General features: G+C 34.2%; 1 protein-coding gene across 2 annotated transcripts in view; it reads left to right on the plus strand.

Moving 5' to 3' along the window:
* Nucleotides 1-22,602, plus strand: part of NCAM2 (neural cell adhesion molecule 2) — a 503,610-nt gene that overhangs the window by 394,437 nt on the left and 86,571 nt on the right. For both annotated transcript variants that reach the window (XM_021070859.1, XM_021070858.1), the window contains exons 11-12: nt 2,122-2,218; nt 17,284-17,457. In XM_021070859.1, coding sequence (XP_020926518.1) covers nt 2,122-2,218; nt 17,284-17,457 — 271 coding nt within the window. The remainder of the gene's footprint in view (nt 1-2,121; nt 2,219-17,283; nt 17,458-22,602) is intronic.

Genomic DNA, 22,602 nt, shown 5'->3' on the forward strand with positions numbered 1-22,602 from the left:
CAAAATACTTATTGGAAAGATTTTTCTTTTAAATGGGTTCTTGTCCTTTGCCAATATTTTATGTTCAATAATAAGTTGATTGGAATGATATTCAGCTCTAGATCATTTGTATTGTTCTTCTTTGCCCCAAGAAAGCTAACTATTAAATAAATGATTTTATCACCCTAGAATATATAAAAAGAGGAAATCAGGTTTTTGGAAGTTTAGTAGAAAGACTTGCAAACTTCTTTATCAGCATTGATTGTACTTACATTTCGGTGTTCAAAACTACATTTGTTAATCTGTTATATTCTATCAAAGCCCAACAAGTTAAGTAAACTTGAAACTATTTTAGCTGCATATTGAAATATGAAGAAGTAGTGTCATAAGTAGATGTTTCTAGTTCTTCCTGGATAAATATTGACAATAATTTGCTTATTATAAACATTTAAATACTTTAAAAGTAAATTCTATCATGTATCTGTGTTGCATATATATTTTGTATTTTGAAAAATTATCTGTTATTTCACTGTGCTGGGATTGGGTATAAGGCCTCTATTGAACTTTACTGCAGTTATGCTTAAGGGCAAATGATTTCACCCAGTTGTCTAGATCTGTGGGGTTTTTTTTTACATTTATGCAACTAGTGGTAGTTTCTGTATTTGTTAATGGTACATTGTGATAAAGGAATTATTTATTTTAGATAGAACGATAAATATTTTCTTTTGATAGATGAATTCCCACAGACAGAAAAACAAAACAAAACCTAATTGAGCCCTTTAAAAATTGTTTCAGTGAAAATAGGTACATTTGAGGTACTTTATTAATCTTCAGGAGCTGTAAAATAGTAGGGATTCTCGTCATGGCCATCCTGTCTTGCAATGTATTGATTCAGTACACATTCTTCTGTATGACATATACAAGTGGCTTTCTCATAGCCTGTAGAATAGGCTTTTTTTTTTTTTTGTCAAATTCCTTTCTTATTAGTAAAATTATTTTATTAAATTAGCTTAATTTATTAAAGCCTGCATGTAAGAAAATGAATATTTAATCACTTAGGAAGTACTTATATAAGAGCTTTTAAGCTGCTATCCTTAAATCTATTCCTAGATGGACAGCTGACTAAAAGATGAATGGCACAGCTTTTTTGTACTCGTGCAGAATTATCATCTTCAATGGACCTCAAAATTGCACTTTTAGTTAATCGCCTCCCATTATCACAAAATCATTTTCCCCCTTATGGGATGGAGTTGAAATTAACAGCAACTCTTGTTGTAAGCATATTCCCTCTTAATAATAGTTACTGCGATTGAAAATTGTATCTATTACTACCATCAAATCTCCTTTCTGAATTGGTACTTCAGAATTCCAGTACATTAGAATTACAGGGTTGGTCCCATGGTTCAGCAATAGAATCCCAGAAGGTTAACTTAATTATGGATTTCAAATGTGTAAGGATTGAGGTCAGCTATTTTCTACCTAAAATGGAAGAGAATGACAGGAATTGAACAGAAACGGAGGCAAGATACTGTTATTAGATGTCAAGATAATATGCCTTTCTACAGGGATTGCTACACAAGGGCAATATTTCCTTGCAAAATATCTTCCTGAAAAGATTTTTCTTTTAAATGGGTTCCTGTCCTTTGCTAATATTTTATGTTCCATAAAATCATAAGAGGAAGAGAAAACTGACATAATTCGAGCCTTTCTTGAACTTTAAATCTGCCTGAGCTTAGGCTACAACATAGAAAACAAAGAATTGATGCTTTTGTATAAAATTCCTATTTTAAAGTCAAGTCTGCAATGATTGCAGAATGTATATTTTTCAAACTGTGTACTAATTTATGAACTTCACTATATAAATATCTAGTGATTTTTTCCTATTTATAGATATAACAAAATGGTGGCATTTATATACTTAATAAATTGATAGACAAATCATATTTTACCTGGTCCTATGGGTAATACAAGTCCAAAAGTTACATCTTAAAAGGAGGGAATGAATGTTCACTTGATACAGAAAAAGAGCTATGGCAAGGACCTGCGAATAACTATGTGTAAAGATAGTAAGCACACTAGAGGCTATTTTAAAACTCAGGATGTTTTAAAGTTTTTAAACTTTTTTTGTTATAATTATTTTAGATTGCACCCACATCTGACAATGACTTTGGACGATATAATTGCACAGCCACTAACCGTATAGGAACAAGATTTCAAGAATATATTCTTGCTTTGGCTGGTAAGTACAGCACAGTGATTTCTGAGATCTCATAATGTATTTCCAGAAGCAAATAGCTTTTACAATTTAATAAGTCTGATACAGATTATTATTATAAAGAAAGAACTGATGCTTAAAATTTTGGAACAGTTGTAGCTGACATATAGTAAGGAGTTAGACTGTATTCACTAATAAAGACAAACTTTGGAATTTCCATCATGGCTCAGCAGAACTGAATCTGACTAGCATCCATGAGGATGCATGTTTGAGCCCTGGCCTCGCTCAGTGGGTTAAGGATCTGGTGGTGCTGTGAGCTGTGGTATAGATTGCACATGCACGTGCCTTGGATCCCACAATGCTGTGGCTGTGGTGTAGCTGGCGGCTGTATCTCCGACTGGACTCCTAGCCTGGGTACTTCCATATGCCACGGGTACAACCCTAAAAAGACAAAACAAAACAAAGATGAATTTTAATCCTGATTCTGATTCTGCCGACTTTATATGTGACATATGTATGAAAGAATTAGGAAAGATATGCCTTAAGAAATCAAATTATATTTCATGTAAAATAAGAATCTTATCAAAACATAAAAATAAATCTTTAGAGAAAATGAAATTAATATATTTTTAAATTCTAAATTTGAAAGAATGGTAACCCTATTTTTAAGGTAAATAGAAAATTTAGAGTTATATAATTTTTGCTGAAATATGTTCAATTATGTGCATATAAAAACATTTTAGTTCTTCCTCTAAAGCTTAAAATATAGAAATAATATGTAGAATGAATTTCACTTTAACTAGAAATCCAGCTATGTTTTATTTATATTTATGTAGGTGTATATACACATGGATATAAATATATATATACACACATATAATCATAGAATTTGACATTATGTTTTACAAAACTGATTAGAAATCTGTAAATATCTGTTTTTCAAATGCTTTGCATAGCTCAGATGATACAAAAATGTGTTTTATTGCCTTCTAAGTCCAGGTAAAGAAATAAAATGATTGTCATATTATGTTTTAACAGAATAAATCGCTTTCATGAAAATATTTTGACTTTTGAGTTCAAATATGTAATTGTAATTTTATATTGTTATGAATGAAATTCATTTCTTTTTATATGTAAATATATCTCAAAATAAAGTCATTAGTTGTAAGGATCACAATTTAAAAGTTTATAAACCTAATAAGAATCAAATTATTATGTAACTATAAAACCTGCTATTCTCCAATTCAAGTTTTATTTTGCTACACTGGGGAAAAGGGAGAGAGGGAGTGTGTGAGAGGGCTTTAGGGAACTAAACAAGAAAGAAAAAGTTAAGATGAGATGGATTTAAGATAGAAGGGAAAGGATGCAGAAGGGATGAAATAAGGAAGGAAATAAACCAATATGTATTTTCTACCAGGAAATCATTAGAAAACTTATCTCCTGAAAATCATTGAAAGTAGACTCTATCCTTCAGGCATATGGATAAACCATTATACAAGCAAATTAAATTCTAGGAAAATGAAATGTACTAAGTCATATCAAATTCATTCATAATAAATTGTAGCATCAACTGTAATATTGAGAAGCATTCAGAACTCATATTAATCCTAAGCCTTAGGAAATTAGGCAAATGTCCTTGTAATTGGTAGAACTTGTAATAAATAATAACTAGACATGTAATTAGTATATGTGTTTAGATATTTATATTAATACTGATTTGCCACTAGGTATTGTCTTTTTAATAAGTGACCCATTTTCCTATAAAGTAAAACTGGATGAATAGGCTTTTTTTTTTTTTTTTTTTTTAGTTTTTAAGAGTTTGTAGTTCTAGAAAAATGTGAAAAATAGAACATTAAACTGATGAGGTTAAATAATCTGTTAAGTAGTTCCCTTTGTGGCTCAGCAGAAACGAACCCAACTAGTATCCATGAGGATGTGGGTTGATCCCTGACCTTGTTCAGTGAGTTAAGGATTGGGTTTTGCTGTGAGCTGTGGTGCAGGTCACAGATGTGACTCAGATCCCTCATTGCTGTGGCTGTGGCATAGGCTGGCAGCTGCAGCTCTGATTTGCCCCCTAGCCTGGGAACTTCCATATGCCACATGTGTGGGCCCCCTCCCCAAAAAATTTTTTAAAAAATCTTGTTATATCACAGGAAATTAATATCTATGTGCCCTCATATTTCACATTACTTGTAATATTTTTCATTAAAACATATTTTATACATATGCTTCTAATGGCGATATGAAATTAGTGAGTTTCTCTCTTTCCAACCATAATAAAAAGTAGAAAATATGCATTCAAGATAAGCATTAATATGTTATTGGAAATATTTCTCAAAGACTGCAGTTGCCCTCATATTCAAAATATTGTGACAAATAGAGGCAAAAACTTTGTTCTGGAAAAACATACATTCAACTGAAATTGTTACGAAGATCTAAAAAAAGAATTAGACACTGTGTCTTAGGTGGGAAAAATGCATTTAAATATAAATATTTATTAATATGATTCCTTCAATGAGACTCCTTTATTTATTGCTTATAAAATTCAATCTTTGGTACAGAATTCAAATGCTGAAAGTGTAATGTGATTTTTAAATAGAATAAGAAATGTTATATAAAAATTAAAATTTTCAAAACATATATTAATACCATAGTTCAATATTTCATAGACTATTTGACCTAATAAAAGGTCAAGATCATTTAACCTATGGTGTTTTACACTGCAACATATTACTTTGTTTCCAAAGAGTAATAAATTAATAAAAGTTTAGCATGAAATTTGTGCTATGTATACATTGGGAAAAAAAGAAAAGCTATTTTTTAATTTCGATTTCAAAATATTTCCTTTCTTCCTCTCTTTCCTCCTACTTTCTTTCATTTTTTTTTTCTTCCTGAATAATTAAGTCTTACATCTGAGCAAGGCAGGTGTTTGTATGTGGATAGGATGGGGCACAGCAGCCTGGCGTAGGGTGTTAGATCCTGAACAGAATGAATGGAATGAAAGGGTCTTCACGACATGTTGGGGCCCAAGATGAATGAAAAAGATGTCTATGTTTCAGAATACAAACAGCAACTCAGAGTGGAGTGTTGGAACCTGATCAGAGTAATAGGATTCCAAATACAGGAGTGGAAGCAGTGATGGATGATTCATTTCTGCAAACGTTTTAGGGTTAGCACAGCTAATATAGCTAATACAGTTATTTCTCATTTGGAGAAGAGAGTTATATATAGGGAAAGGGCAAACATTAGAACGATTCTGGGCTCATGATTGGGTATTGGGGGCACTAAGTTTTTATGTACATAGATAAAGAGAAAAGAAGCAAAGGTTCTGTGCGTGTGTGTATGTGTGTGTTCAACCACTTCTACAAGGTGCTTCCTTTTGCCATGATGTTATTTAGAAAACACTTTTGCTATAGCTCTACCCACTGAGAGGACTTGGGAGCTTCAATATCCCAATAACAGGAGTTCCCGCAGTGGGGCAGTCGTTAACGAATCTGACTAGGACCCATGAGGTTGTGGGTTCAATCCCTGGCCTTGCTCAGTGGGTTAAGGATCTGGCGTTGCTGTGAGCTGTGGTGTATGTAGGTTGCAGACACAGCTCGGATCCCACATTGCAGTGGCTCTGGCATAGGCCAGCAGCTACAGCTCTGATTAGACCCCTAGCCTGGGAACCTCCATATGCCACGGGAAGCAGCCCTAGAAAAGACAAAAAAAAAAAAATGCCAATAACAAAAAACACACTTGGAATTCGTGTCTTGCTTTCTAAGTACCACTCTTCACTGAGCAATCAAGACTCTTTGTGAAAATGACTGAACAGATAAAGTACAAGAGGGGTGGAATAGGTAAAATACAAGATAAGCCTGGAACAATATGGTGTACCATAAAGTAAAGAAAAATGTTTTAAAGGATGTATGTTATAAAATCCATTATCCAACATTAACAAATATCATAATATAAATTAATTTAACTTAGGAACATCAATGCTTGCTAAAGCAGATATGTAGGAGTTAGATGAGGAAAAATAAAATCAAAATAGTCTTAAAAAACCTACTTTCAAATTATTAATTACAAAAGGAAAAATAGTACCTTTACAGTTGATAAAACTAGCAGATCACACTTAACATGATCCAAGTTAATATACTAGAAATGAGAAAATTACACTTGTGTACTACCAGAAAGAGGCAATGGGAAGATCACAGAATGACAACTGTGATAGTCTTGCCAAAAATGCACAATCAGAATCTAGTATGAGTAAACATAAGACAAGTCCAAATTGAGGTACCCTCAACAAAATGACTAGCCTTCGAAGTGTCAAACCATGAAAAGCAAGGAATGATTAAGGAAACTTTACAGACTAAAGGATAGTAAAGACAAATAACAAATAAATTTTGTGCATGCATCTGATTGTTATAAAGGGCATTATTGAGATAAGGGTAAAATTTGGTTGTGGTCTTTGTGTTAGATGGCAATTTAATGGTTTCATAGATCTTATATAGGAGAATGTTGTGTTGTAAATAAACCCTAAAGCTAGCAGCATGTCAACTTATTCTATATGGTTCAGATCAAAAAGAAAATTTCCATGTGCTATTCTTGCAAATTTTTTATAAATATAAATTTATGTTAAAAGAAAAAAGAATAAAAAAGAAAGCAACTAGACCAATAAACAAATATATATGACAGACCCACTTTAGAAAAGCAATGTAACTTTTGATCTTAAATTACTACCTTAAAAAATATCATCCACATCTTCAGTGTGCGTGCATACATACTTTGATATATAATCCTGTAAATGGTTTTAAAATATTAAAAAGCACATTTTTATATCAAATATTTATTTACACACCACTAGTGTTTTCAAATATGCAGGTATAATTTTCACACTAAAATACAGCAATTTATTAAGACATCTCTTAAATATCTTAAGTATGATGATAGCGTTGTTCTTAGCAATGAAGATAGTAATAGTGAAATTACAGCAGGGTATAGAAGTAGGCATATGGGTGCTACTCATATTCATGAGCTGAATAGTCCACCTCCATGCTTTCCACTTATTTTGCCATTATCTCTGCTGGGAAAATATAGCTTGATAAAGTTCTAGTAAGAAGATAAAGAGTGATTACCTAAATTGAATCATGAGTACTCATCTTCATAAATCTCATAGTAGTTGAATGAGGTGCATAAAATATTATTTATACCTATTTTATAGAACAAAGTTACATTCACAAATTGGGAAGTAATATATAAAAACATAGTTTGTTGTTATTATATCTATTATTATAGTGATTTAAATAATGTGTAGGCATAAAATATTGGCTAGCTCAAAGTTCTCCAGAAGACAGCATTTTTTTTAGGGCAGCCTTTCCTACATAGGATCTTCATGGGTCAAGTTCTCATCTTTAGCCCGTTTTTATTTTTACAGTTTCACAACTAATATCAAGGAACCTATGATTGTTCATTTCTAGACTCTTTTTTTCTTAAATAAAATATATTTTAGTGTGCTTTGATTAAATCAGAGGAAAATATGGAAACAAAAAATGAGGGCAAGGTCTTTCTGTTAAACTGAATTCATATTCATGGGCAAGGGTTGGTCTAGTCCTCTTTAGTCTAGTTCCCATCTTCAGAAAACTAACATATATACTTTTTTATATAATTTTATGGGAAACAATATTTTCACATGTGTTTGATAACTAATTTTTTATATTAACTTTTTTTATCAAAATGCCAAGTACAAATAAAATTAGAGAGAGACCAAGACAGAACATTTTTTTTAAGCATCTCAACATGAATTTTTCAGAAAATGTACCTCCTGGTAACGATCTTACTTTCTAGCCATGAAGCATACTTTTTTTTTTTTTAATCTTTTCAGGGTCACACCCAGCACATATGGAGGTTCCCAGGCTAGGGGTGGAATCAGAGCTGTAGCTGCTGGCCACAGCAACACGGATTCCATGCCATGGCTAATGGCAACACCAGATCCTTAATTCACTGAGCAAGGCCAGGAAGTGAACCCACATCCTCATGGTATTAGTCAGGTTCCTTAACCACTAAGCCATGATGGAAACTCTAATGGACACATACCTTATTTATCGATTCAAACACCTATCTTGGAGCAAATAAAAATGTAGAACATGTAAGAGTTAATAAACTTGCAACCATATAATTAATAATTATCAGAGAGTTCCCATCCTGGCCCAGTGGAAACGAATCTGACTAGGAACCATGAAGTTGTGGGTTTGATCCCTGGCCTTGCTCAGTGGGTTAAGGATCCAGCATTGCCTTGTGTGGTGTAGGTCACAGACGCGGGTCAGATCTGATGTTGCTGTGGCTGTGGCATAGGCCAGCAGCTACTGCTCTGATTCAACCCCTAGCCTGGGAACCTCCATATGCTGCCAGTATGGCCCTAAAAAGACAATCAATCAATCAATCAATCACAATTATCATTCCTTTCTTATAGTTTTCTACTTCCAATAGAACAATAGAAACAAGTCATTCTGGAGTTCCTGTCTTGGTGCAGCGGAAACGAATCCGACTAGTATCCATGAGGTTGCCTTCCCTGGCCTTGCTCAGTGGGTTAAGAATCTGGCATTGCGTGAGCTGTGGTGTAGGTCGCAGATGTGGCTCAGATTTGGTGTTGCTGTAGCTCCGATTAGACCCCTAGCCTGGGAACCTCCATATGCCACAGGTGCAGCCCTAAAAAGACAAAAGACAAAAAAAAAAAGAAGCAATTCTGTATACTTATTTGTATATTTTTAAGAGTTTTTCTTGACTTTGACTTTTTAAAATTTCATCAAATGATTTTATTTGTAATTTTCATCACTGTAAAAATTAACTTTTAGCTGTAAACTTTTTGTATTAAACTGTAATATGATGATCTCACCATTGCTTCATTGATTGACATGCTTTTCTGATCAAGTAACCTTCTGGGCAGTTTTAGGGGAAGGACTCTTCTCTAAGCTTGAGCATTGGAGAGAGGGTGCCTCAATCCTGAAGGGGGTTTCAGTGTGCCACAGAGCCTTTCCAAAACTGACTTGATAAGACTATTGTGAGGACTAAGTGAGGAAATGCAGTGAAAACACCAGCATATAGTGTGTACTCAACAAATGTTGACCAGTTACCAAGTTAACATTATAGCCAAACATCATAGATCCAGACTTCATAGATGAAAGCACAGTAAAATCTGATGATAGGATAATGACCTTGTTTATTCTGGAGATTGTATTTATTAAAAAATACAAAATTTCATTTGATTTTGCCACTTTTTTCCTTCTAGTGTTTTTTCCTAGATCTTTTTCACACAAACTGCTATTAAGTGAGGTCTCCTGTGCTATGCTTCACAATTGATTTTTTTAACCTCAGTTCAGTACTCTATACTTACCCTATTAAGTCTCATCTTATCCATTTGAGCACATCATTTTAACCTGCTGAGACCCTGTCAAATTCAATATTTCTGCTCTCTTTCTAAGATTGATTTAAGTCATAAATATCATGAAGCAGTCATCTGTATTTTCACCCATGTCATGGGTAAGCCTATACAAGTCATTTTTGAGAATAGGGACCTGCTCATAGGTTAAGCTGGATCAATTGAACAGGGTTCTATAGATATGGAATTATAGCCAATCTCCTTGCCCTTGTACCTGGACCACATTTTATCCAGACCCTTATTCAGTAAAACTTGAAAGCAGATCAAAATTGGTTCCTTTGAAAACACACTTTCTTCAGCTGAATATAAAACTAGGTTTTTCTCACATGATCAGTTTTATTATCTAGCCTGGAAAATCTACATCATGCTCTTTTTTTCCAATAGTGCCTGTAAGGCCAAACTTTTATTTGCCTTCAAAACTATTTATGACATTTATTAATTTCTTTTTTCTTTAATTTTTGATTATAGTTTATTTACAGTGTCATGTTGTTCTCTTGAAATCAATTTGTATATTCTAGTTGTTTTGGTTTGTTTGGTTTGGTTTTGCTTTTAATGTAGATTTTTGCATACATTCTTAAACTGGCTTTCCTGTCTGTCCTATGACCCCCTAGATTGTAGCCTAAATAAAAGATCAAGAGGTGTTATTATTATTAAATAAGTAAATAAATAATTGTCTTCTGCTGAAAGCATTTCAGTGGCTTCCTGTGTTGTTTAGAGATAAAGCCATAGTGATTATAAAGACCTATCAGGCTTCACAAGCTTTCCCTCCATCCCACCCTCACTGGTCTTCTGTGAATTCCATCTCCTTTCCCCATACCTTGGTCATCCTGCTCTCCACAGACTACCCTCCTTCTTTAAACACTCAAGGCACATTTCATCTTTGTGCTGACAATTTTCTCTCCCTAGCATTTTCATGAGTAATTTTCTTATCCTTTAAGTCCTTGATCAAATATTACTTTTTTAACAAAGACATTTCAGTCCACACAATTTAAAGTTAGAACACTCACTCCAGTGATGCTCCCTAATCCCACCTGTAGTAGCTCCCTTGCCTGCTTAATTTTTGAAGATAGTATTTACAATAAACAATATGTTTGTATATGTTAATTATTTTTATATACTTAGCATATAATCTCTATAACAAGTGATGACTATCTCAATTTTTATCCCAAAATATAGAAAATTGCCTGGCTTATAATAGATTTAGGTGAATTACTGAATGTATAAAGAATTCAGTGTGTTTTATTTGATTTGCTTATGAGTCATAGTAGAAATGCCCAATTAATAATGGAATGTGGGGCTCCATGACTTGTGACAAGGGTCAAGACATTGGTATATTTGAGGAAATAATTTCCATTAATAACTTGGAAATAAATGGTGAATATAAGAGGGCATCCTTGAAGTACCTCAGTTTAGTTGATGCATTTAAAAGTATGTGGGTGTTCCTATCAGGGCTCAGTGGAAAGGAATCTGACTAGTATCCATGAGGACATAGGTTCAATCCCTGGCCTTACTCAGTGGGTTGGGGATCCGCCATTGCCATGAGCTGTGGTGTAGGTCGAAGATGTGGCTCAGATTTTGTGTTGCTATGGTTGTGGTGTAGGCTAGCAGCTACAGCTCTAATTAAACCTCTAGCCTGAGAACCTCCATATGCCACAGGTGGCCCTAAATAGACAATAAAGTAAAAATAAAAATAAAAAATAAAAGTATGTGAATAAATAAAATTGAAAATAATTATTAAGAGAGTTAGTGTAACTGTGACGAGAAATTTTTAAACATATGTGATCAAATTCTATGAAAAGATAAATAGGATAATGATTTGATTTGGCATGTGGGGAAAATCAGATGAGTAATGAAATGGCAAGGGATTTGCAGGGTTTTAGATATGTTACAGATTGGCTATAATGTTAGATTAAGCTCGCAACTGAAATAGGAAAATATATATGAAATTTATTGGATATAAAGTGGCCCTTCAGAGCAGAGGCAGATGGAACCCATCTCAGCATCATCCCTGAATTGCATGCAGTTGATAGCAGCAGTTTGCACATTAGGGTATTGCTAAATCTAGAAAGTTTAATTCTTTGCATGATAGTTCTCTTAATATTTAGGCCTTTTATCAGGTGGAAACTGATGAACAAACCAAGGAAAAAAGAATTTAATATAGAGAGTTGGCTGGTTCTAAAATAATTGGAGAGGTAAGATCTGAAATAGCCAACAATCTTCAAGCTCCAAGGTTATAATATACTTCGAGCAAGGTCCAAGATCAACTATGCACGTGCTAACCAGAGGTCAGGAAGCCCTGCAGCAAGCTACACCTCTGCTGATATCACAGCTCCCAGCACTGGGCAATGTTAAGAGACTATGGAATAGGGAGTCCAGCTACTTTCATCATCCACATCTGTAGATCCTCTTGTCCACATGCACCTCTACAGAAGAATGCAGATGGCACTCACACTTCTTCAGTGTGTTAAACCATTAAGACTTGCAGCTCATGCCATAGACAGCAGCAAGTGAGTCTGGGAAATAAATATTTTAGCCTTCCTTTCATACCTCATGATAAAGGAGAGTAGCACAGATGATAAAAATAGACATGGAGTATCATTAAAATATTTAAGATAATATTTCACATTCTTTTCTGGAAAATTATACACCTAAGTACTTTCACTTAAGGTAGTGGGCAGATATCAAACTCTTCCAATTACTCTAATCTCAGAAATTCCACATCCTCACCTGTAAGGAAAGAGCTAGCATCCCAGCCTTCTAGAAAATCAAATTTCCAGAAATAAAGATGTTGGGTCAGAAATTAGGAACAACCTATTCATACAGTATGACAAGGAAGCAAAAGAAAAGTTTGTTGCTTGAGAAGAGAGTAGAGCTGAAGAAAGTTTGTCATTTGTGAGATCTTTATATTTCATGGTAATAAGACAAAAAAGAAAGTCGAAAAGAGAAGAAAAAAGAAAAGAGCCACCTGATGATACGGCATTCTGCAGAAAATCAAAATAAATGTCTTTCAGAGATGGAGGTTTAGCCTTGGGAAAGAGGAAGACAGACTTCCCATTATAGATTAATCCAGAAGTGATAGGGTGCAATTTAAGTGAAATTGCTTGGTGAGTTCTATTTTTCACTTTTGATAATCGTGTCTGTTTATCTTCGGAGAAATGAAGATACAATTGAAGAAGAGAGTTTGAAGATCTAAAACAAACACACATGTACATACATCCACAGTTCATCTTATTTATTGCCGTGGTATTCAACATTTTTGACTCTTGTCTTTTGCTGAATACTGCGGAAATACTGTGTTGTAATCCCATGATTCATCTTCAATTTGAAAATATGTTTTAAAAGTTTACTCATCCAATATATCTTTGCAAATACATTATATTCTTCAACTGTCTTTTCTTCTACATGAGTATCTTTGGACATACGCTTTCAGATTTTTACTTTATACAGAATATCTTCATATTGGATGCTTTTTTTTTTGGTTATACAGGGGTACATAACTATTTGATGTATTATTTTGAATATGTTTCCAAACACCCATGTTATATCAGCTTATTGCCCTCTTCCTTTTTCATAAAGCTTCTTATACTTTCTTATACTTTCATAAAATTTCTTATACATACTTCTTAAGTATATTTCTATACTTCTCATACTGTTGTATACTTTATACAACATCATTTTACTTATTATTTTTTTTCTTTTTTTAATTGTATTCCTTTATCAGAATTCGAGTCAGAGGAGCAATTCTTATTATTCCTTTACGTGTTACAAGATAAGATAATCACTAAGGAAGACTTTTTAAAGGTTTTCACATTTATACTTTGATCGAACTATGACTTCAGGCATATGTTTAAATATTAAAATATTTATCAGTGTTATTTATACACTGAGAACTGTTCTAAAGAAAGGGTAAGAATAATATTTGTAAATGTCCTGTTATATATGTATGTATAAAAACTTACCCTCACAACAGTAAGTTTAATATTATTATTCTTATTAACATTTTACTTATAAGAAAACTGGTACTCAATAATAAGTTTAATTTGCCCAAAGTTGTACAGCAACTCCAGGGACTGTTCCTATCTGACTCCTAGCACCAACTCTGTACTATTATACACTGCAAACATTTCTAAGCCGAATCTCAATATTGTACCAATTTATCTACCATTTGACTAAAATATTGAAAGGTATCAATATATACAAAATAAATAATAGTAAGAGGATGGTTATCAGGGAATAATAGGAAAAACTATGATGACTAACATTTACTAATGCTTAGTATATTACTGGTTCTGTTTTAAGTATCCTACATTTCTTAATATTCATAGCAAACCTAGCAGTGGATATTATTCTAGTCTCTACTATAAAGAAGAAAATGCTGCATGTTGCAAAGATGAAGGCACATCTCCGAGATTATAGCTGGCAAAAGTAGTAAAGCAAGACTTTGGATCCATAGATTCTGATGATATACATTCAGGTTCTTCATTCAAGACTATATTGTTACTATTAGTGGTGAAAAGAAAGAGTAAATAAATATATGTTTGCAGTTGTTCTGTTTCTTCATTTTGTGATAGATGGCATTCATTAATTATTGAGATGTAAGTTGCTGAAAAGTAATTTAGAAAAATATGCTAACAATGATGGAAACATTGTGTATGGAATTCAACATCCACAAGACCCATTTTAAACATTGGGCTGTGTTTCGTAATCTTTTACAATATGATCTTCTGTTCTCATGTACTCAGTGAGTTTAGATAAGGATTTTGAAAGCTGGGCTGAAAACTCTTAGGTTTCCTGTTATAAAGATGAGGAAGCTCCTGAATATCCACCTCAGGGAAGTGATGTGATCATAGTGGTACTTTAGAAAGATTGATTTTTCATTTACATGCCATATAGATTGAAATTAGTAAGCCATCCAATAGAAAGGAAGCTGAAAGCCACTAATGACATTGCAGGCAGAAGCTGATAATGCCTGGGTTTGGAAGTTAACAGTGGAAACAGGAAGGTAAAAAGGGATATAGGAATTATGATGCAGGGAAGATGAAACTAACTTTGCAACTAATTTTGATGCTATCTCAGAGGTAGGATCAAGGATGAATGGGATTATAAGACAATTAAGAAAGCAAAGAAAGAATCAGAGATGTTGGTTCTGACATATCAGGCACTATTAACTTGGAGATATTCTTTATCTTTCTATATGATTTTTAATTACTGAAAATTTTTATCATGCATTTCCTAAGGAGTGGTTATATTCCGGTCACTTTTTTCAATGATGTATGTATATATGTGTGCATGTATGTATGCATGAATGTTATAATTGTGTATATCAAATATTTTGCCCCTTCCCTCAAGAAATTCATAATTTGGTAGTCAGTGGATGGTTGGACATAAAATCAGAATGTAAAAAAAAAATGTTTAGGAAGTTTCTAGAGCTGCAATTTATAAGCATACTTTTCTTTTTAGTCAGGTAACAGAAAGAAGAGGCCAACAAAAAAGTGAATATAAGTGAAAAATCATGGTAAGAGTCAGCAGGTCTGAAAATATATGGCTAGAAAAATGTGATGGTACTTTTGTACAAATAATAAAGGCTCCTATTTCTCAGATGATGTAGCATTTCGGGGAGTACAGCCTAGCAAGTGATGCATATTTATGCACCCAGGGTAAGAACCCAGAAGCCGTATGGTCAAACGTGGGAGCCCAGAAAAATCACATTTCTCCTTCCTTCCCTAGTACTTAAAACCTTTCCTTTTGAAACGTGCCCTCAAACTAAAGGTTATCATTGCTGCGATGTCCACCTTAGACCTAGTTGACATAAGCAAGTCACTCAGCATGAGGTGAAGAATTGGCAGTCTTATTTAGAACAATCAATGTGCGTGTGTTTGTTTCTCCTCTGCAAACTTTAGATCAAACCTACAGATGAAAAGAACCTACAATTATAATCCAGGGATTAAGAAACTTGTAAAACTATGATAATGATTATGTATGACAGCTTAAATAAATTGCAAAAATAATTTAAAATGTTTATTTCCAAATATGATTTTCATAGCAATATGACATGGAAATGCATCAGTATTCTGCACATTTATTTCTGAACCTTAGAGTTAAAGCATAATATACTTCATAGGCTCTCCAAATACTTTACAGTTACCAATTAGAGCTAAAATGTACAGTGTTGAATTTCTTTACAATATTCATTTCCCAAAGGCCATAAACCAGCTCTCTTGGCCCAGTACCATTTATAAGGACATTTTTATGTGATCTATAGTATTCTCTTTTAACTCTAGCAAATAAGGCACATTTGACTTTTGACAGCCATTAGAGATTTTCATCTCTAATGATAGTATGGAACAGAAATTTACATTTACTACATTATTTTCAATCCAGTGCTTTTCCTTTTTTTGGTTTCATAAAGTTAATTCCAGAGATGAAACTATATGTTTAGTTATATATTTACATAACACATGCATGTAATTTATGTAAATCATGTGTAAATTTTGAATCTTTGATTTTTTTTTCAAATTTCATACTGCAAAGAGAGATTGAAAAGCAGAAAGAACAGAGAGAAATTCCTTTACTGTTTAACAGGCCTCTGATTATTCATGTTTCTAGAACAGAGGTTTTATTGATTTCCTCATCAACACCTTTTTCTCTCTTATTTTCTCCTGTTGCCTGTTTGGCTTTTCAGATAATTCTCCCTTTGTGTACTAGAAAATAAAATGACGTTTCACCAAAGATATCTTCTTGAGTTTGAAATAATGTGAGTAATGGATTAATTAAAAAAAAAAACACTCAGAAAAAAAGATTTATAGCTATCGTTTTTAAGTACAGGGGTGAAAACAAGTATCTCAACTAAAGGATTAAAAATTTTAAATCCAATTTTATTTTAATTAAATAATTTATAAATTTTATTTTATTTTTAAGGGCTGCAGCAGCAGTATATGGACGTTCTCAGGCTAGGGGGTCAAAATCAGAGTTTCAGCTATGCCAGATTTGAGCCACATCTGTGACGTACACCACAGCTCTTGGCAACTCTGGAACCTTAACCTACTGATCAGGGCCAGGGATTGAACCCATGTCCTCATGGATACTAGTCGGGATCATTACCGCTGAGCCACAACAGGAACTCCATAATAAAATTTTAAAAGATATCTTACAGTTTTGTTTAGTTCATAATGACTATTTCTCTAAATTTAATGCTGTCCTCAAATTATTAATATAATTCAATGAACAAAAATAAAATAAATCTCACATTTTCATAAAATATATTTATGCTCATGTTCAACAAAGTTCTTATTTTTTCTTATATTTTATTTGTACCCACATTCTCTCTCACACGCCCAAACACACACACACACATTCATGCACTTATAAGCCTGTTTTTTTGAATGCAAATAAAATGCTTATATGCATAATAAATTCAGAAGTAAAATTATTCCCTGAATAAATGAAATTTGATACTGAATAGTTTACTGTCTTTCATTGTAAATGAAGAATGACTAATGTATATGTTCCAACATTTGAAGAGATCATTTGGCAATTTATGCAAGCTTTGTAGTTCAAATATATGAAATGATACAGGCATCAATTTTTTCTTTATTTCAGGGCACCAGAAGTCTTAATAATGGCCATCCACATTACCTGGTATATATCCTTTGTTTTCATTCCTTTGTAGATGTGCCATCCAGTCCCTATGGAGTGAAGATTATAGAGCTGTCGCAGACCACAGCCAAGGTTTCTTTCAGCAAGCCGGACTCCCATGGAGGTGTGCCTATTCATCACTATCAAGTGGACGTCAAAGAGGTGGCATCAGAAACCTGGAAAATAGTACGCTCCCATGGAGTTCAAAGTAAGTCAGTGATTTCAAAGAGTGTTGGTTAACTCCAGCTGATCTTCAATATACCTGTGTGATTAGCTTTTTATTTTCCTTCAAAGTGTGTTTTTTATTTTTCTTTTAATAAATAGGATTAGGAAGACATTTTCACTGTCTTTCTTGAGAATAGCTTTAATGGAGGAGAAAATTTCCATCTTTAGTAAAGATTTTTAAATGTAGCAACATATCAAGTTTATTTCAGGGAGAAAAAGCTAGGATTTAAAATTTTGGTGTTGGAAAACAAATTGCTGGCATGTTACATTTGATGGCTGAATATTATCAAATGTGTGCTTGGTTTTCATTTATTAATAATATTTTATTCATAAGTAGGTGTGAAAACCACGCTATAAATGTAGATGTCTTGTATGTATTCATGAAGCCATCTATGAAAACTGACCTTGCATACTAAAATGTACTTCAAGTTTCTTTTGAAAATTCAAGTTTTTACTGCAAATCATGGCACTTTGAATAACAGAAATGGCGATTTCTGAGAAGTTAAAACAATTTATAACACTTATTCAGAATTTCATCCTGTTGTGGAAATGTGGTTTTTTCCTCCATTATTAGAAGAAACTAAATTAGAGAATAATAATAAATTATCAGAGTGGGCCTTTATCAGTTCCTCTAATGCAGGACCATAGAACTAACTGCATTAAGTGGTCCAAAAAGGTGGTACAGAATGATAAGCAAAGCATTGCTGCATAGTGTTCCTCCTCTGCTGGCCCTGCCTTGACCCTCACATACATGGTTCTATAAAAGGAGTGAGCCTTCTAAGAATTGTCCTAGTGACAATGAGACAGAACAGATACAGTCCTTCTAGGCTCACCTTTGTTGGCACCTGAATGTTCAGTTTGCCTAAGAGTAACTAGAGGTTTTTGATAGAACTGTTGGAAATGTGTTTAGTCAATAATCAACCATTTATCACATTCTTCAGATTAATGCCCCCAAACAGGTCAGCTCTTCTCATTTCTTTTAATAATGAGAGATTTGGATAGTTAATATTTTTGCGCATGTGCTATGTGGTTCAGGAGAGAAGATGTATAAAGACCATGCACAAAAAGAATGAGTGAGTGAGTTCAAGGACGTATAAAATAAATAATTATTCTAAATGCAGGAATAATATTTTTAAGAGAGAGAAAACAAGAGAAGGTGAAAGGTAAGAGACATGAAGAGAAAATAAAGTATTTCTAACATTGCATAACGCTCAGAATGGGTACTCAAACACAAACATGAAGAAATGTGAGTCTGAAAATTATAGAATTTACACTTGGCAGAATGCTACTGCCTGCATTAGAGACAGAAGGTTAATAGATTTTCCCAAACTTCTTACAAAATACCACAGAGAATTTATAATGGCCTTGGAGTGTCCAAGTTATTCAAGTTCAAAACCTGATTTTGTACCCCATGCGTACATCTCTCAGAAACAAATTTTCATGCTTATAACAGTGATATATAATAATAAAGAACATTTTTTAATTTACAATGAGAAATCACTGTCCCAGAAATGAGGCTTTCAGAGTCTACATGTGATAAGTACATTCTTTACCTGTGTGCATTTTATGTAGGAAAGAAAATGTGAGTCAGAAAGGCGTTTGGTGAGTCTCTAATGTCAGTAAGTGAAGTTACTCGAATATGGCATTTAATAGCTTCAGACTGGGACAACTTAAAACTTGCGGATAAAACCAAACTACTTAATGTCCTGTGGCTGGTGCTTTCTCCCTTTTACATGAGGAAAATACCTGCACTAATAATTTTCTTTTTTCTTTTTCGTGGCTTACTCTTCTTTCACAGATATGTTAAAAAGTTCCTTGAATCAAGTTACAAACATGTAACAAAACCACTGCATAATCTCAACTCAGTATAGTACAAAGAATTTTTAATGCAATTTTTTGAACCTCATTTTCTGTTATATAACATCTTTAGCAGATACTATAGATTTGTGGTCATTTTCAAATACAAATACATTCAGCTAAATCCTACACAATTTAAAACTTAGGAAGTCCAATTTAGCACTCACATATTCTCTGAACCTCAAACAGCTGGATCTTATCCTTGGGAGCTAAGAGTGGGGAGGTGGCGTGAACTACATCTTCTCCTGGGAAGAGGAAAGGATTCAAATAGCTCTTATTTTTCTGGTTCTGTAATTCTTGTTGAGCTGTGCCTGCCATCTGTGTTCTCTGTGAGGCAGACATCTAAGTACTTCTCTCCTGGGGATGCATGGGTGGCATGCAAGCACACCAGAAAACTTTTTGGAGAGACAGTTTCCTCAGATAGAACATGGATCAGCTTGACCCCCTCACCCTTATCCTTGGTAGGTTTTGCTTTGAGTGTAACTATAGTCCACCAACTTTATGGATTATTCATCTGACCTGGGGAAAAGTTCTACATCTTTATTAAGCTGAAATATAAGAGCCTAAACTGCCTCACAGCTTTCCGCTTTCAGAAGACAGATTAATGTTCTATAAAAACAAGAATTCCAAATGGGAATGGAAAATCCAGAACCCCTCCACCCCCACCTTTTGCTGACACATCCAATGGATCTCTTCAGCATTTGCCCTATCCTCACCTGTCTCAGCAGGTGGAGGGCACATAACTCCAATGATAGGATATTTTTCTCCCTGTAGTCTTCTGCTTTTACAGAGTGGAAGGTGGTAAGCTGGGGATGGGAGTACTGCAATTGAGGTTCCAGAGCCAGTTCAGCCTCTTCTTATTCAGCTCTGCAGGGGATACCTAACGTTTTCTCATTTGTTTAGTATTTGCCAACGCTTTCTTCTCTTTATGAACTATCCCAGTTGGAAATTCCAAGACAACAGAAGCAAGGCCATTCATTTTCCACACAAATTCTTGTTGCTAGATTGGTGCTGTTCTTCCTCCTGGAGATTAAATGCACATCTGTAATCTGACTTGTTTAATGTTGAATTTATACTTTATATCTCAAATGACGAGGTGATCTCATTTCGTGTATAAAAACTCAAGTGTTCCATCAAGTAGCCCTGATGTTTGAATAATGCGCATGAACATAAATGTGGAACTAAGAAAAACATAAATGCCAGGACACAACCCCATTGGGACCAGTCCTAATAATCTAGAATATGTGTGTCTGGCATTTGCTCTATCCTTAGCAAAGAGATGTACTATTTTTGTAAAGACATAGTAAAGATATTTATCAGAATAACAAATGATTTATCCTGATAGAAATATGAAATGTGGAATGTATAATCATGGTTATATTTACTGTAAGATTTACAGTAATAATTTATTGTTTAGAGTATATAACATTGTTTAGACTTAAACTTCCTACCTTAAGCACATATATTTTCACTGAGTCACTACTTTCTTTTAAAAGTGATACTTTAACTTGGCTCATATTTTTCCCACTAGACAAGCTTAAGTCCTTTAAACAATGCCTAGAATTACTTTTTTACTCTGGCCAACATCTGGTGTGCTCTCACAGTCACTCCTTCCAGTTCTTTCACGCTAAAATTCTGTCTTCCCCCAGAATTAGTGGCCAGCAGGAAACAACTTATTTCTTATAATATTTTATATTTTAATATATCATATTTCTTCCTTGCTTTCTCCCTTTCTTTCTTTTTTTTTCTTTCTTCCTTCCTTCCTTTCTTTCTTTCCTTCCTTTTTTCTTTCTTTCTCTCTCTCTCCTTCCTTCCTTCCTTCCTTCCCTCCCTCCCTCCCTCCCTCCCTCTCTCTCTCTCTCTCTCTCTCTTTCTTTCTTTCTTTCTTCTTTTTAGGGCTGCCCCTGTGGCATGTGGAAGTTCTAGGCTAGGGGTCCAATTGGAGCTGCAGCTGCCAGCCTATTCTACAGCCATAGCAATGCTGTGGGATCCGAGCCACATCTGTGACTTACACCACAGCACGTGGCAACAGTAGATCCTTAACCCACTGAAAAAGGCCAGGGAGCGAACCCATGTCTAACTAGTCAAGTTCGTTACCACTGAGTCATGATGGAAACTCCTAATGTATCATATTTCTTATATTATAAATCTCTAACTCATTTTCTCTCTTAGCTTGTAAATTCCATGGGTGGAACTAGTATGCCCATTCATTTCAGTATTTCAAATGCCAAAGGTATATGAGAGTAGAGGGAATGATGAAATTTGGTACAAGTGGAAGAATGGAAAGGATTATTTTATAGCACCTTATGACTGAGTCTTTATAACGCAAATTTGTTTTATATCCCCCTTTCAATACATATGTGACCACAGAAACAACAAGGTGTTTTTTAGGGATGGACCTCTTTGAAAAGAGAGGGAAGAAACAAAATGGGGAAAATGGGTAAGTACACTGCAAAGCAGACTCCACAAAACCTCAGATCACAAAGCCCGACTGGATGAGGAACTCTCGATAGAACACTGTCCATTTCGGCTGGACCAACCCTTACAACAGATTGTTATTGTGCAGCATGACCTTATACGTTGTGGGTCAGTAACCAGGTCCTGATGGGCAGCTCCGTTACATGGCCACGTGGTCCGATCATGATCCTCTAGTCAGTCACTTCTTCTTACTCAGTGGCATGTCAGGAGTTATTTTTTTAAAGTATATAATTCTGCACTGAATATAGTATTATTTTCTCATGAAACCAGGGGACTTCATTATGATTCTCCCCTAGGGGTGACCACAAATTTCATACATTTCTTCCCATCTCTAATGTGTCAAACAGTATTAGGCTCACTGAATCAATCATAAAGCCAAGTGGCAAGGCTGCTTGAACCATACCCCTGCTTTCTCCTTTACTCAGTTGCAAGCTTCTCTGGGTACAAGCTTCTCAGAGTACAACTCTGTTAGAGACACCTTTCTGCACCTGAGGCTCACCCTAATCCTCTGCTGACTGAATTATTCCCAAATGGGATCTTAGCTGAAATCTCCATATTTATCATGTTTAGTATGTATCTATTTTAAATAAAATCCAATAAGCTGATCTAATCTTATAGACCTCAAAATCTTAGTAAAATTTGAATTGTGAGATATAATAAACTCAGCAATGCATGTATCTATGTATAGTTATGAATATGTATATACACAAACCTCAGAATTTGTGATCTTCACTCATTGGAGTTCCTGTTGTGGCTCAGTAGGCTAAGAATCCTTCATAGTGTCCGTGAGGAT

Source organism: Sus scrofa, chromosome 13 (genome assembly GCF_000003025.6).
Source record: "Sus scrofa isolate TJ Tabasco breed Duroc chromosome 13, Sscrofa11.1, whole genome shotgun sequence".
Classification (NCBI taxonomy): Eukaryota; Metazoa; Chordata; class Mammalia; order Artiodactyla; family Suidae; genus Sus; species Sus scrofa.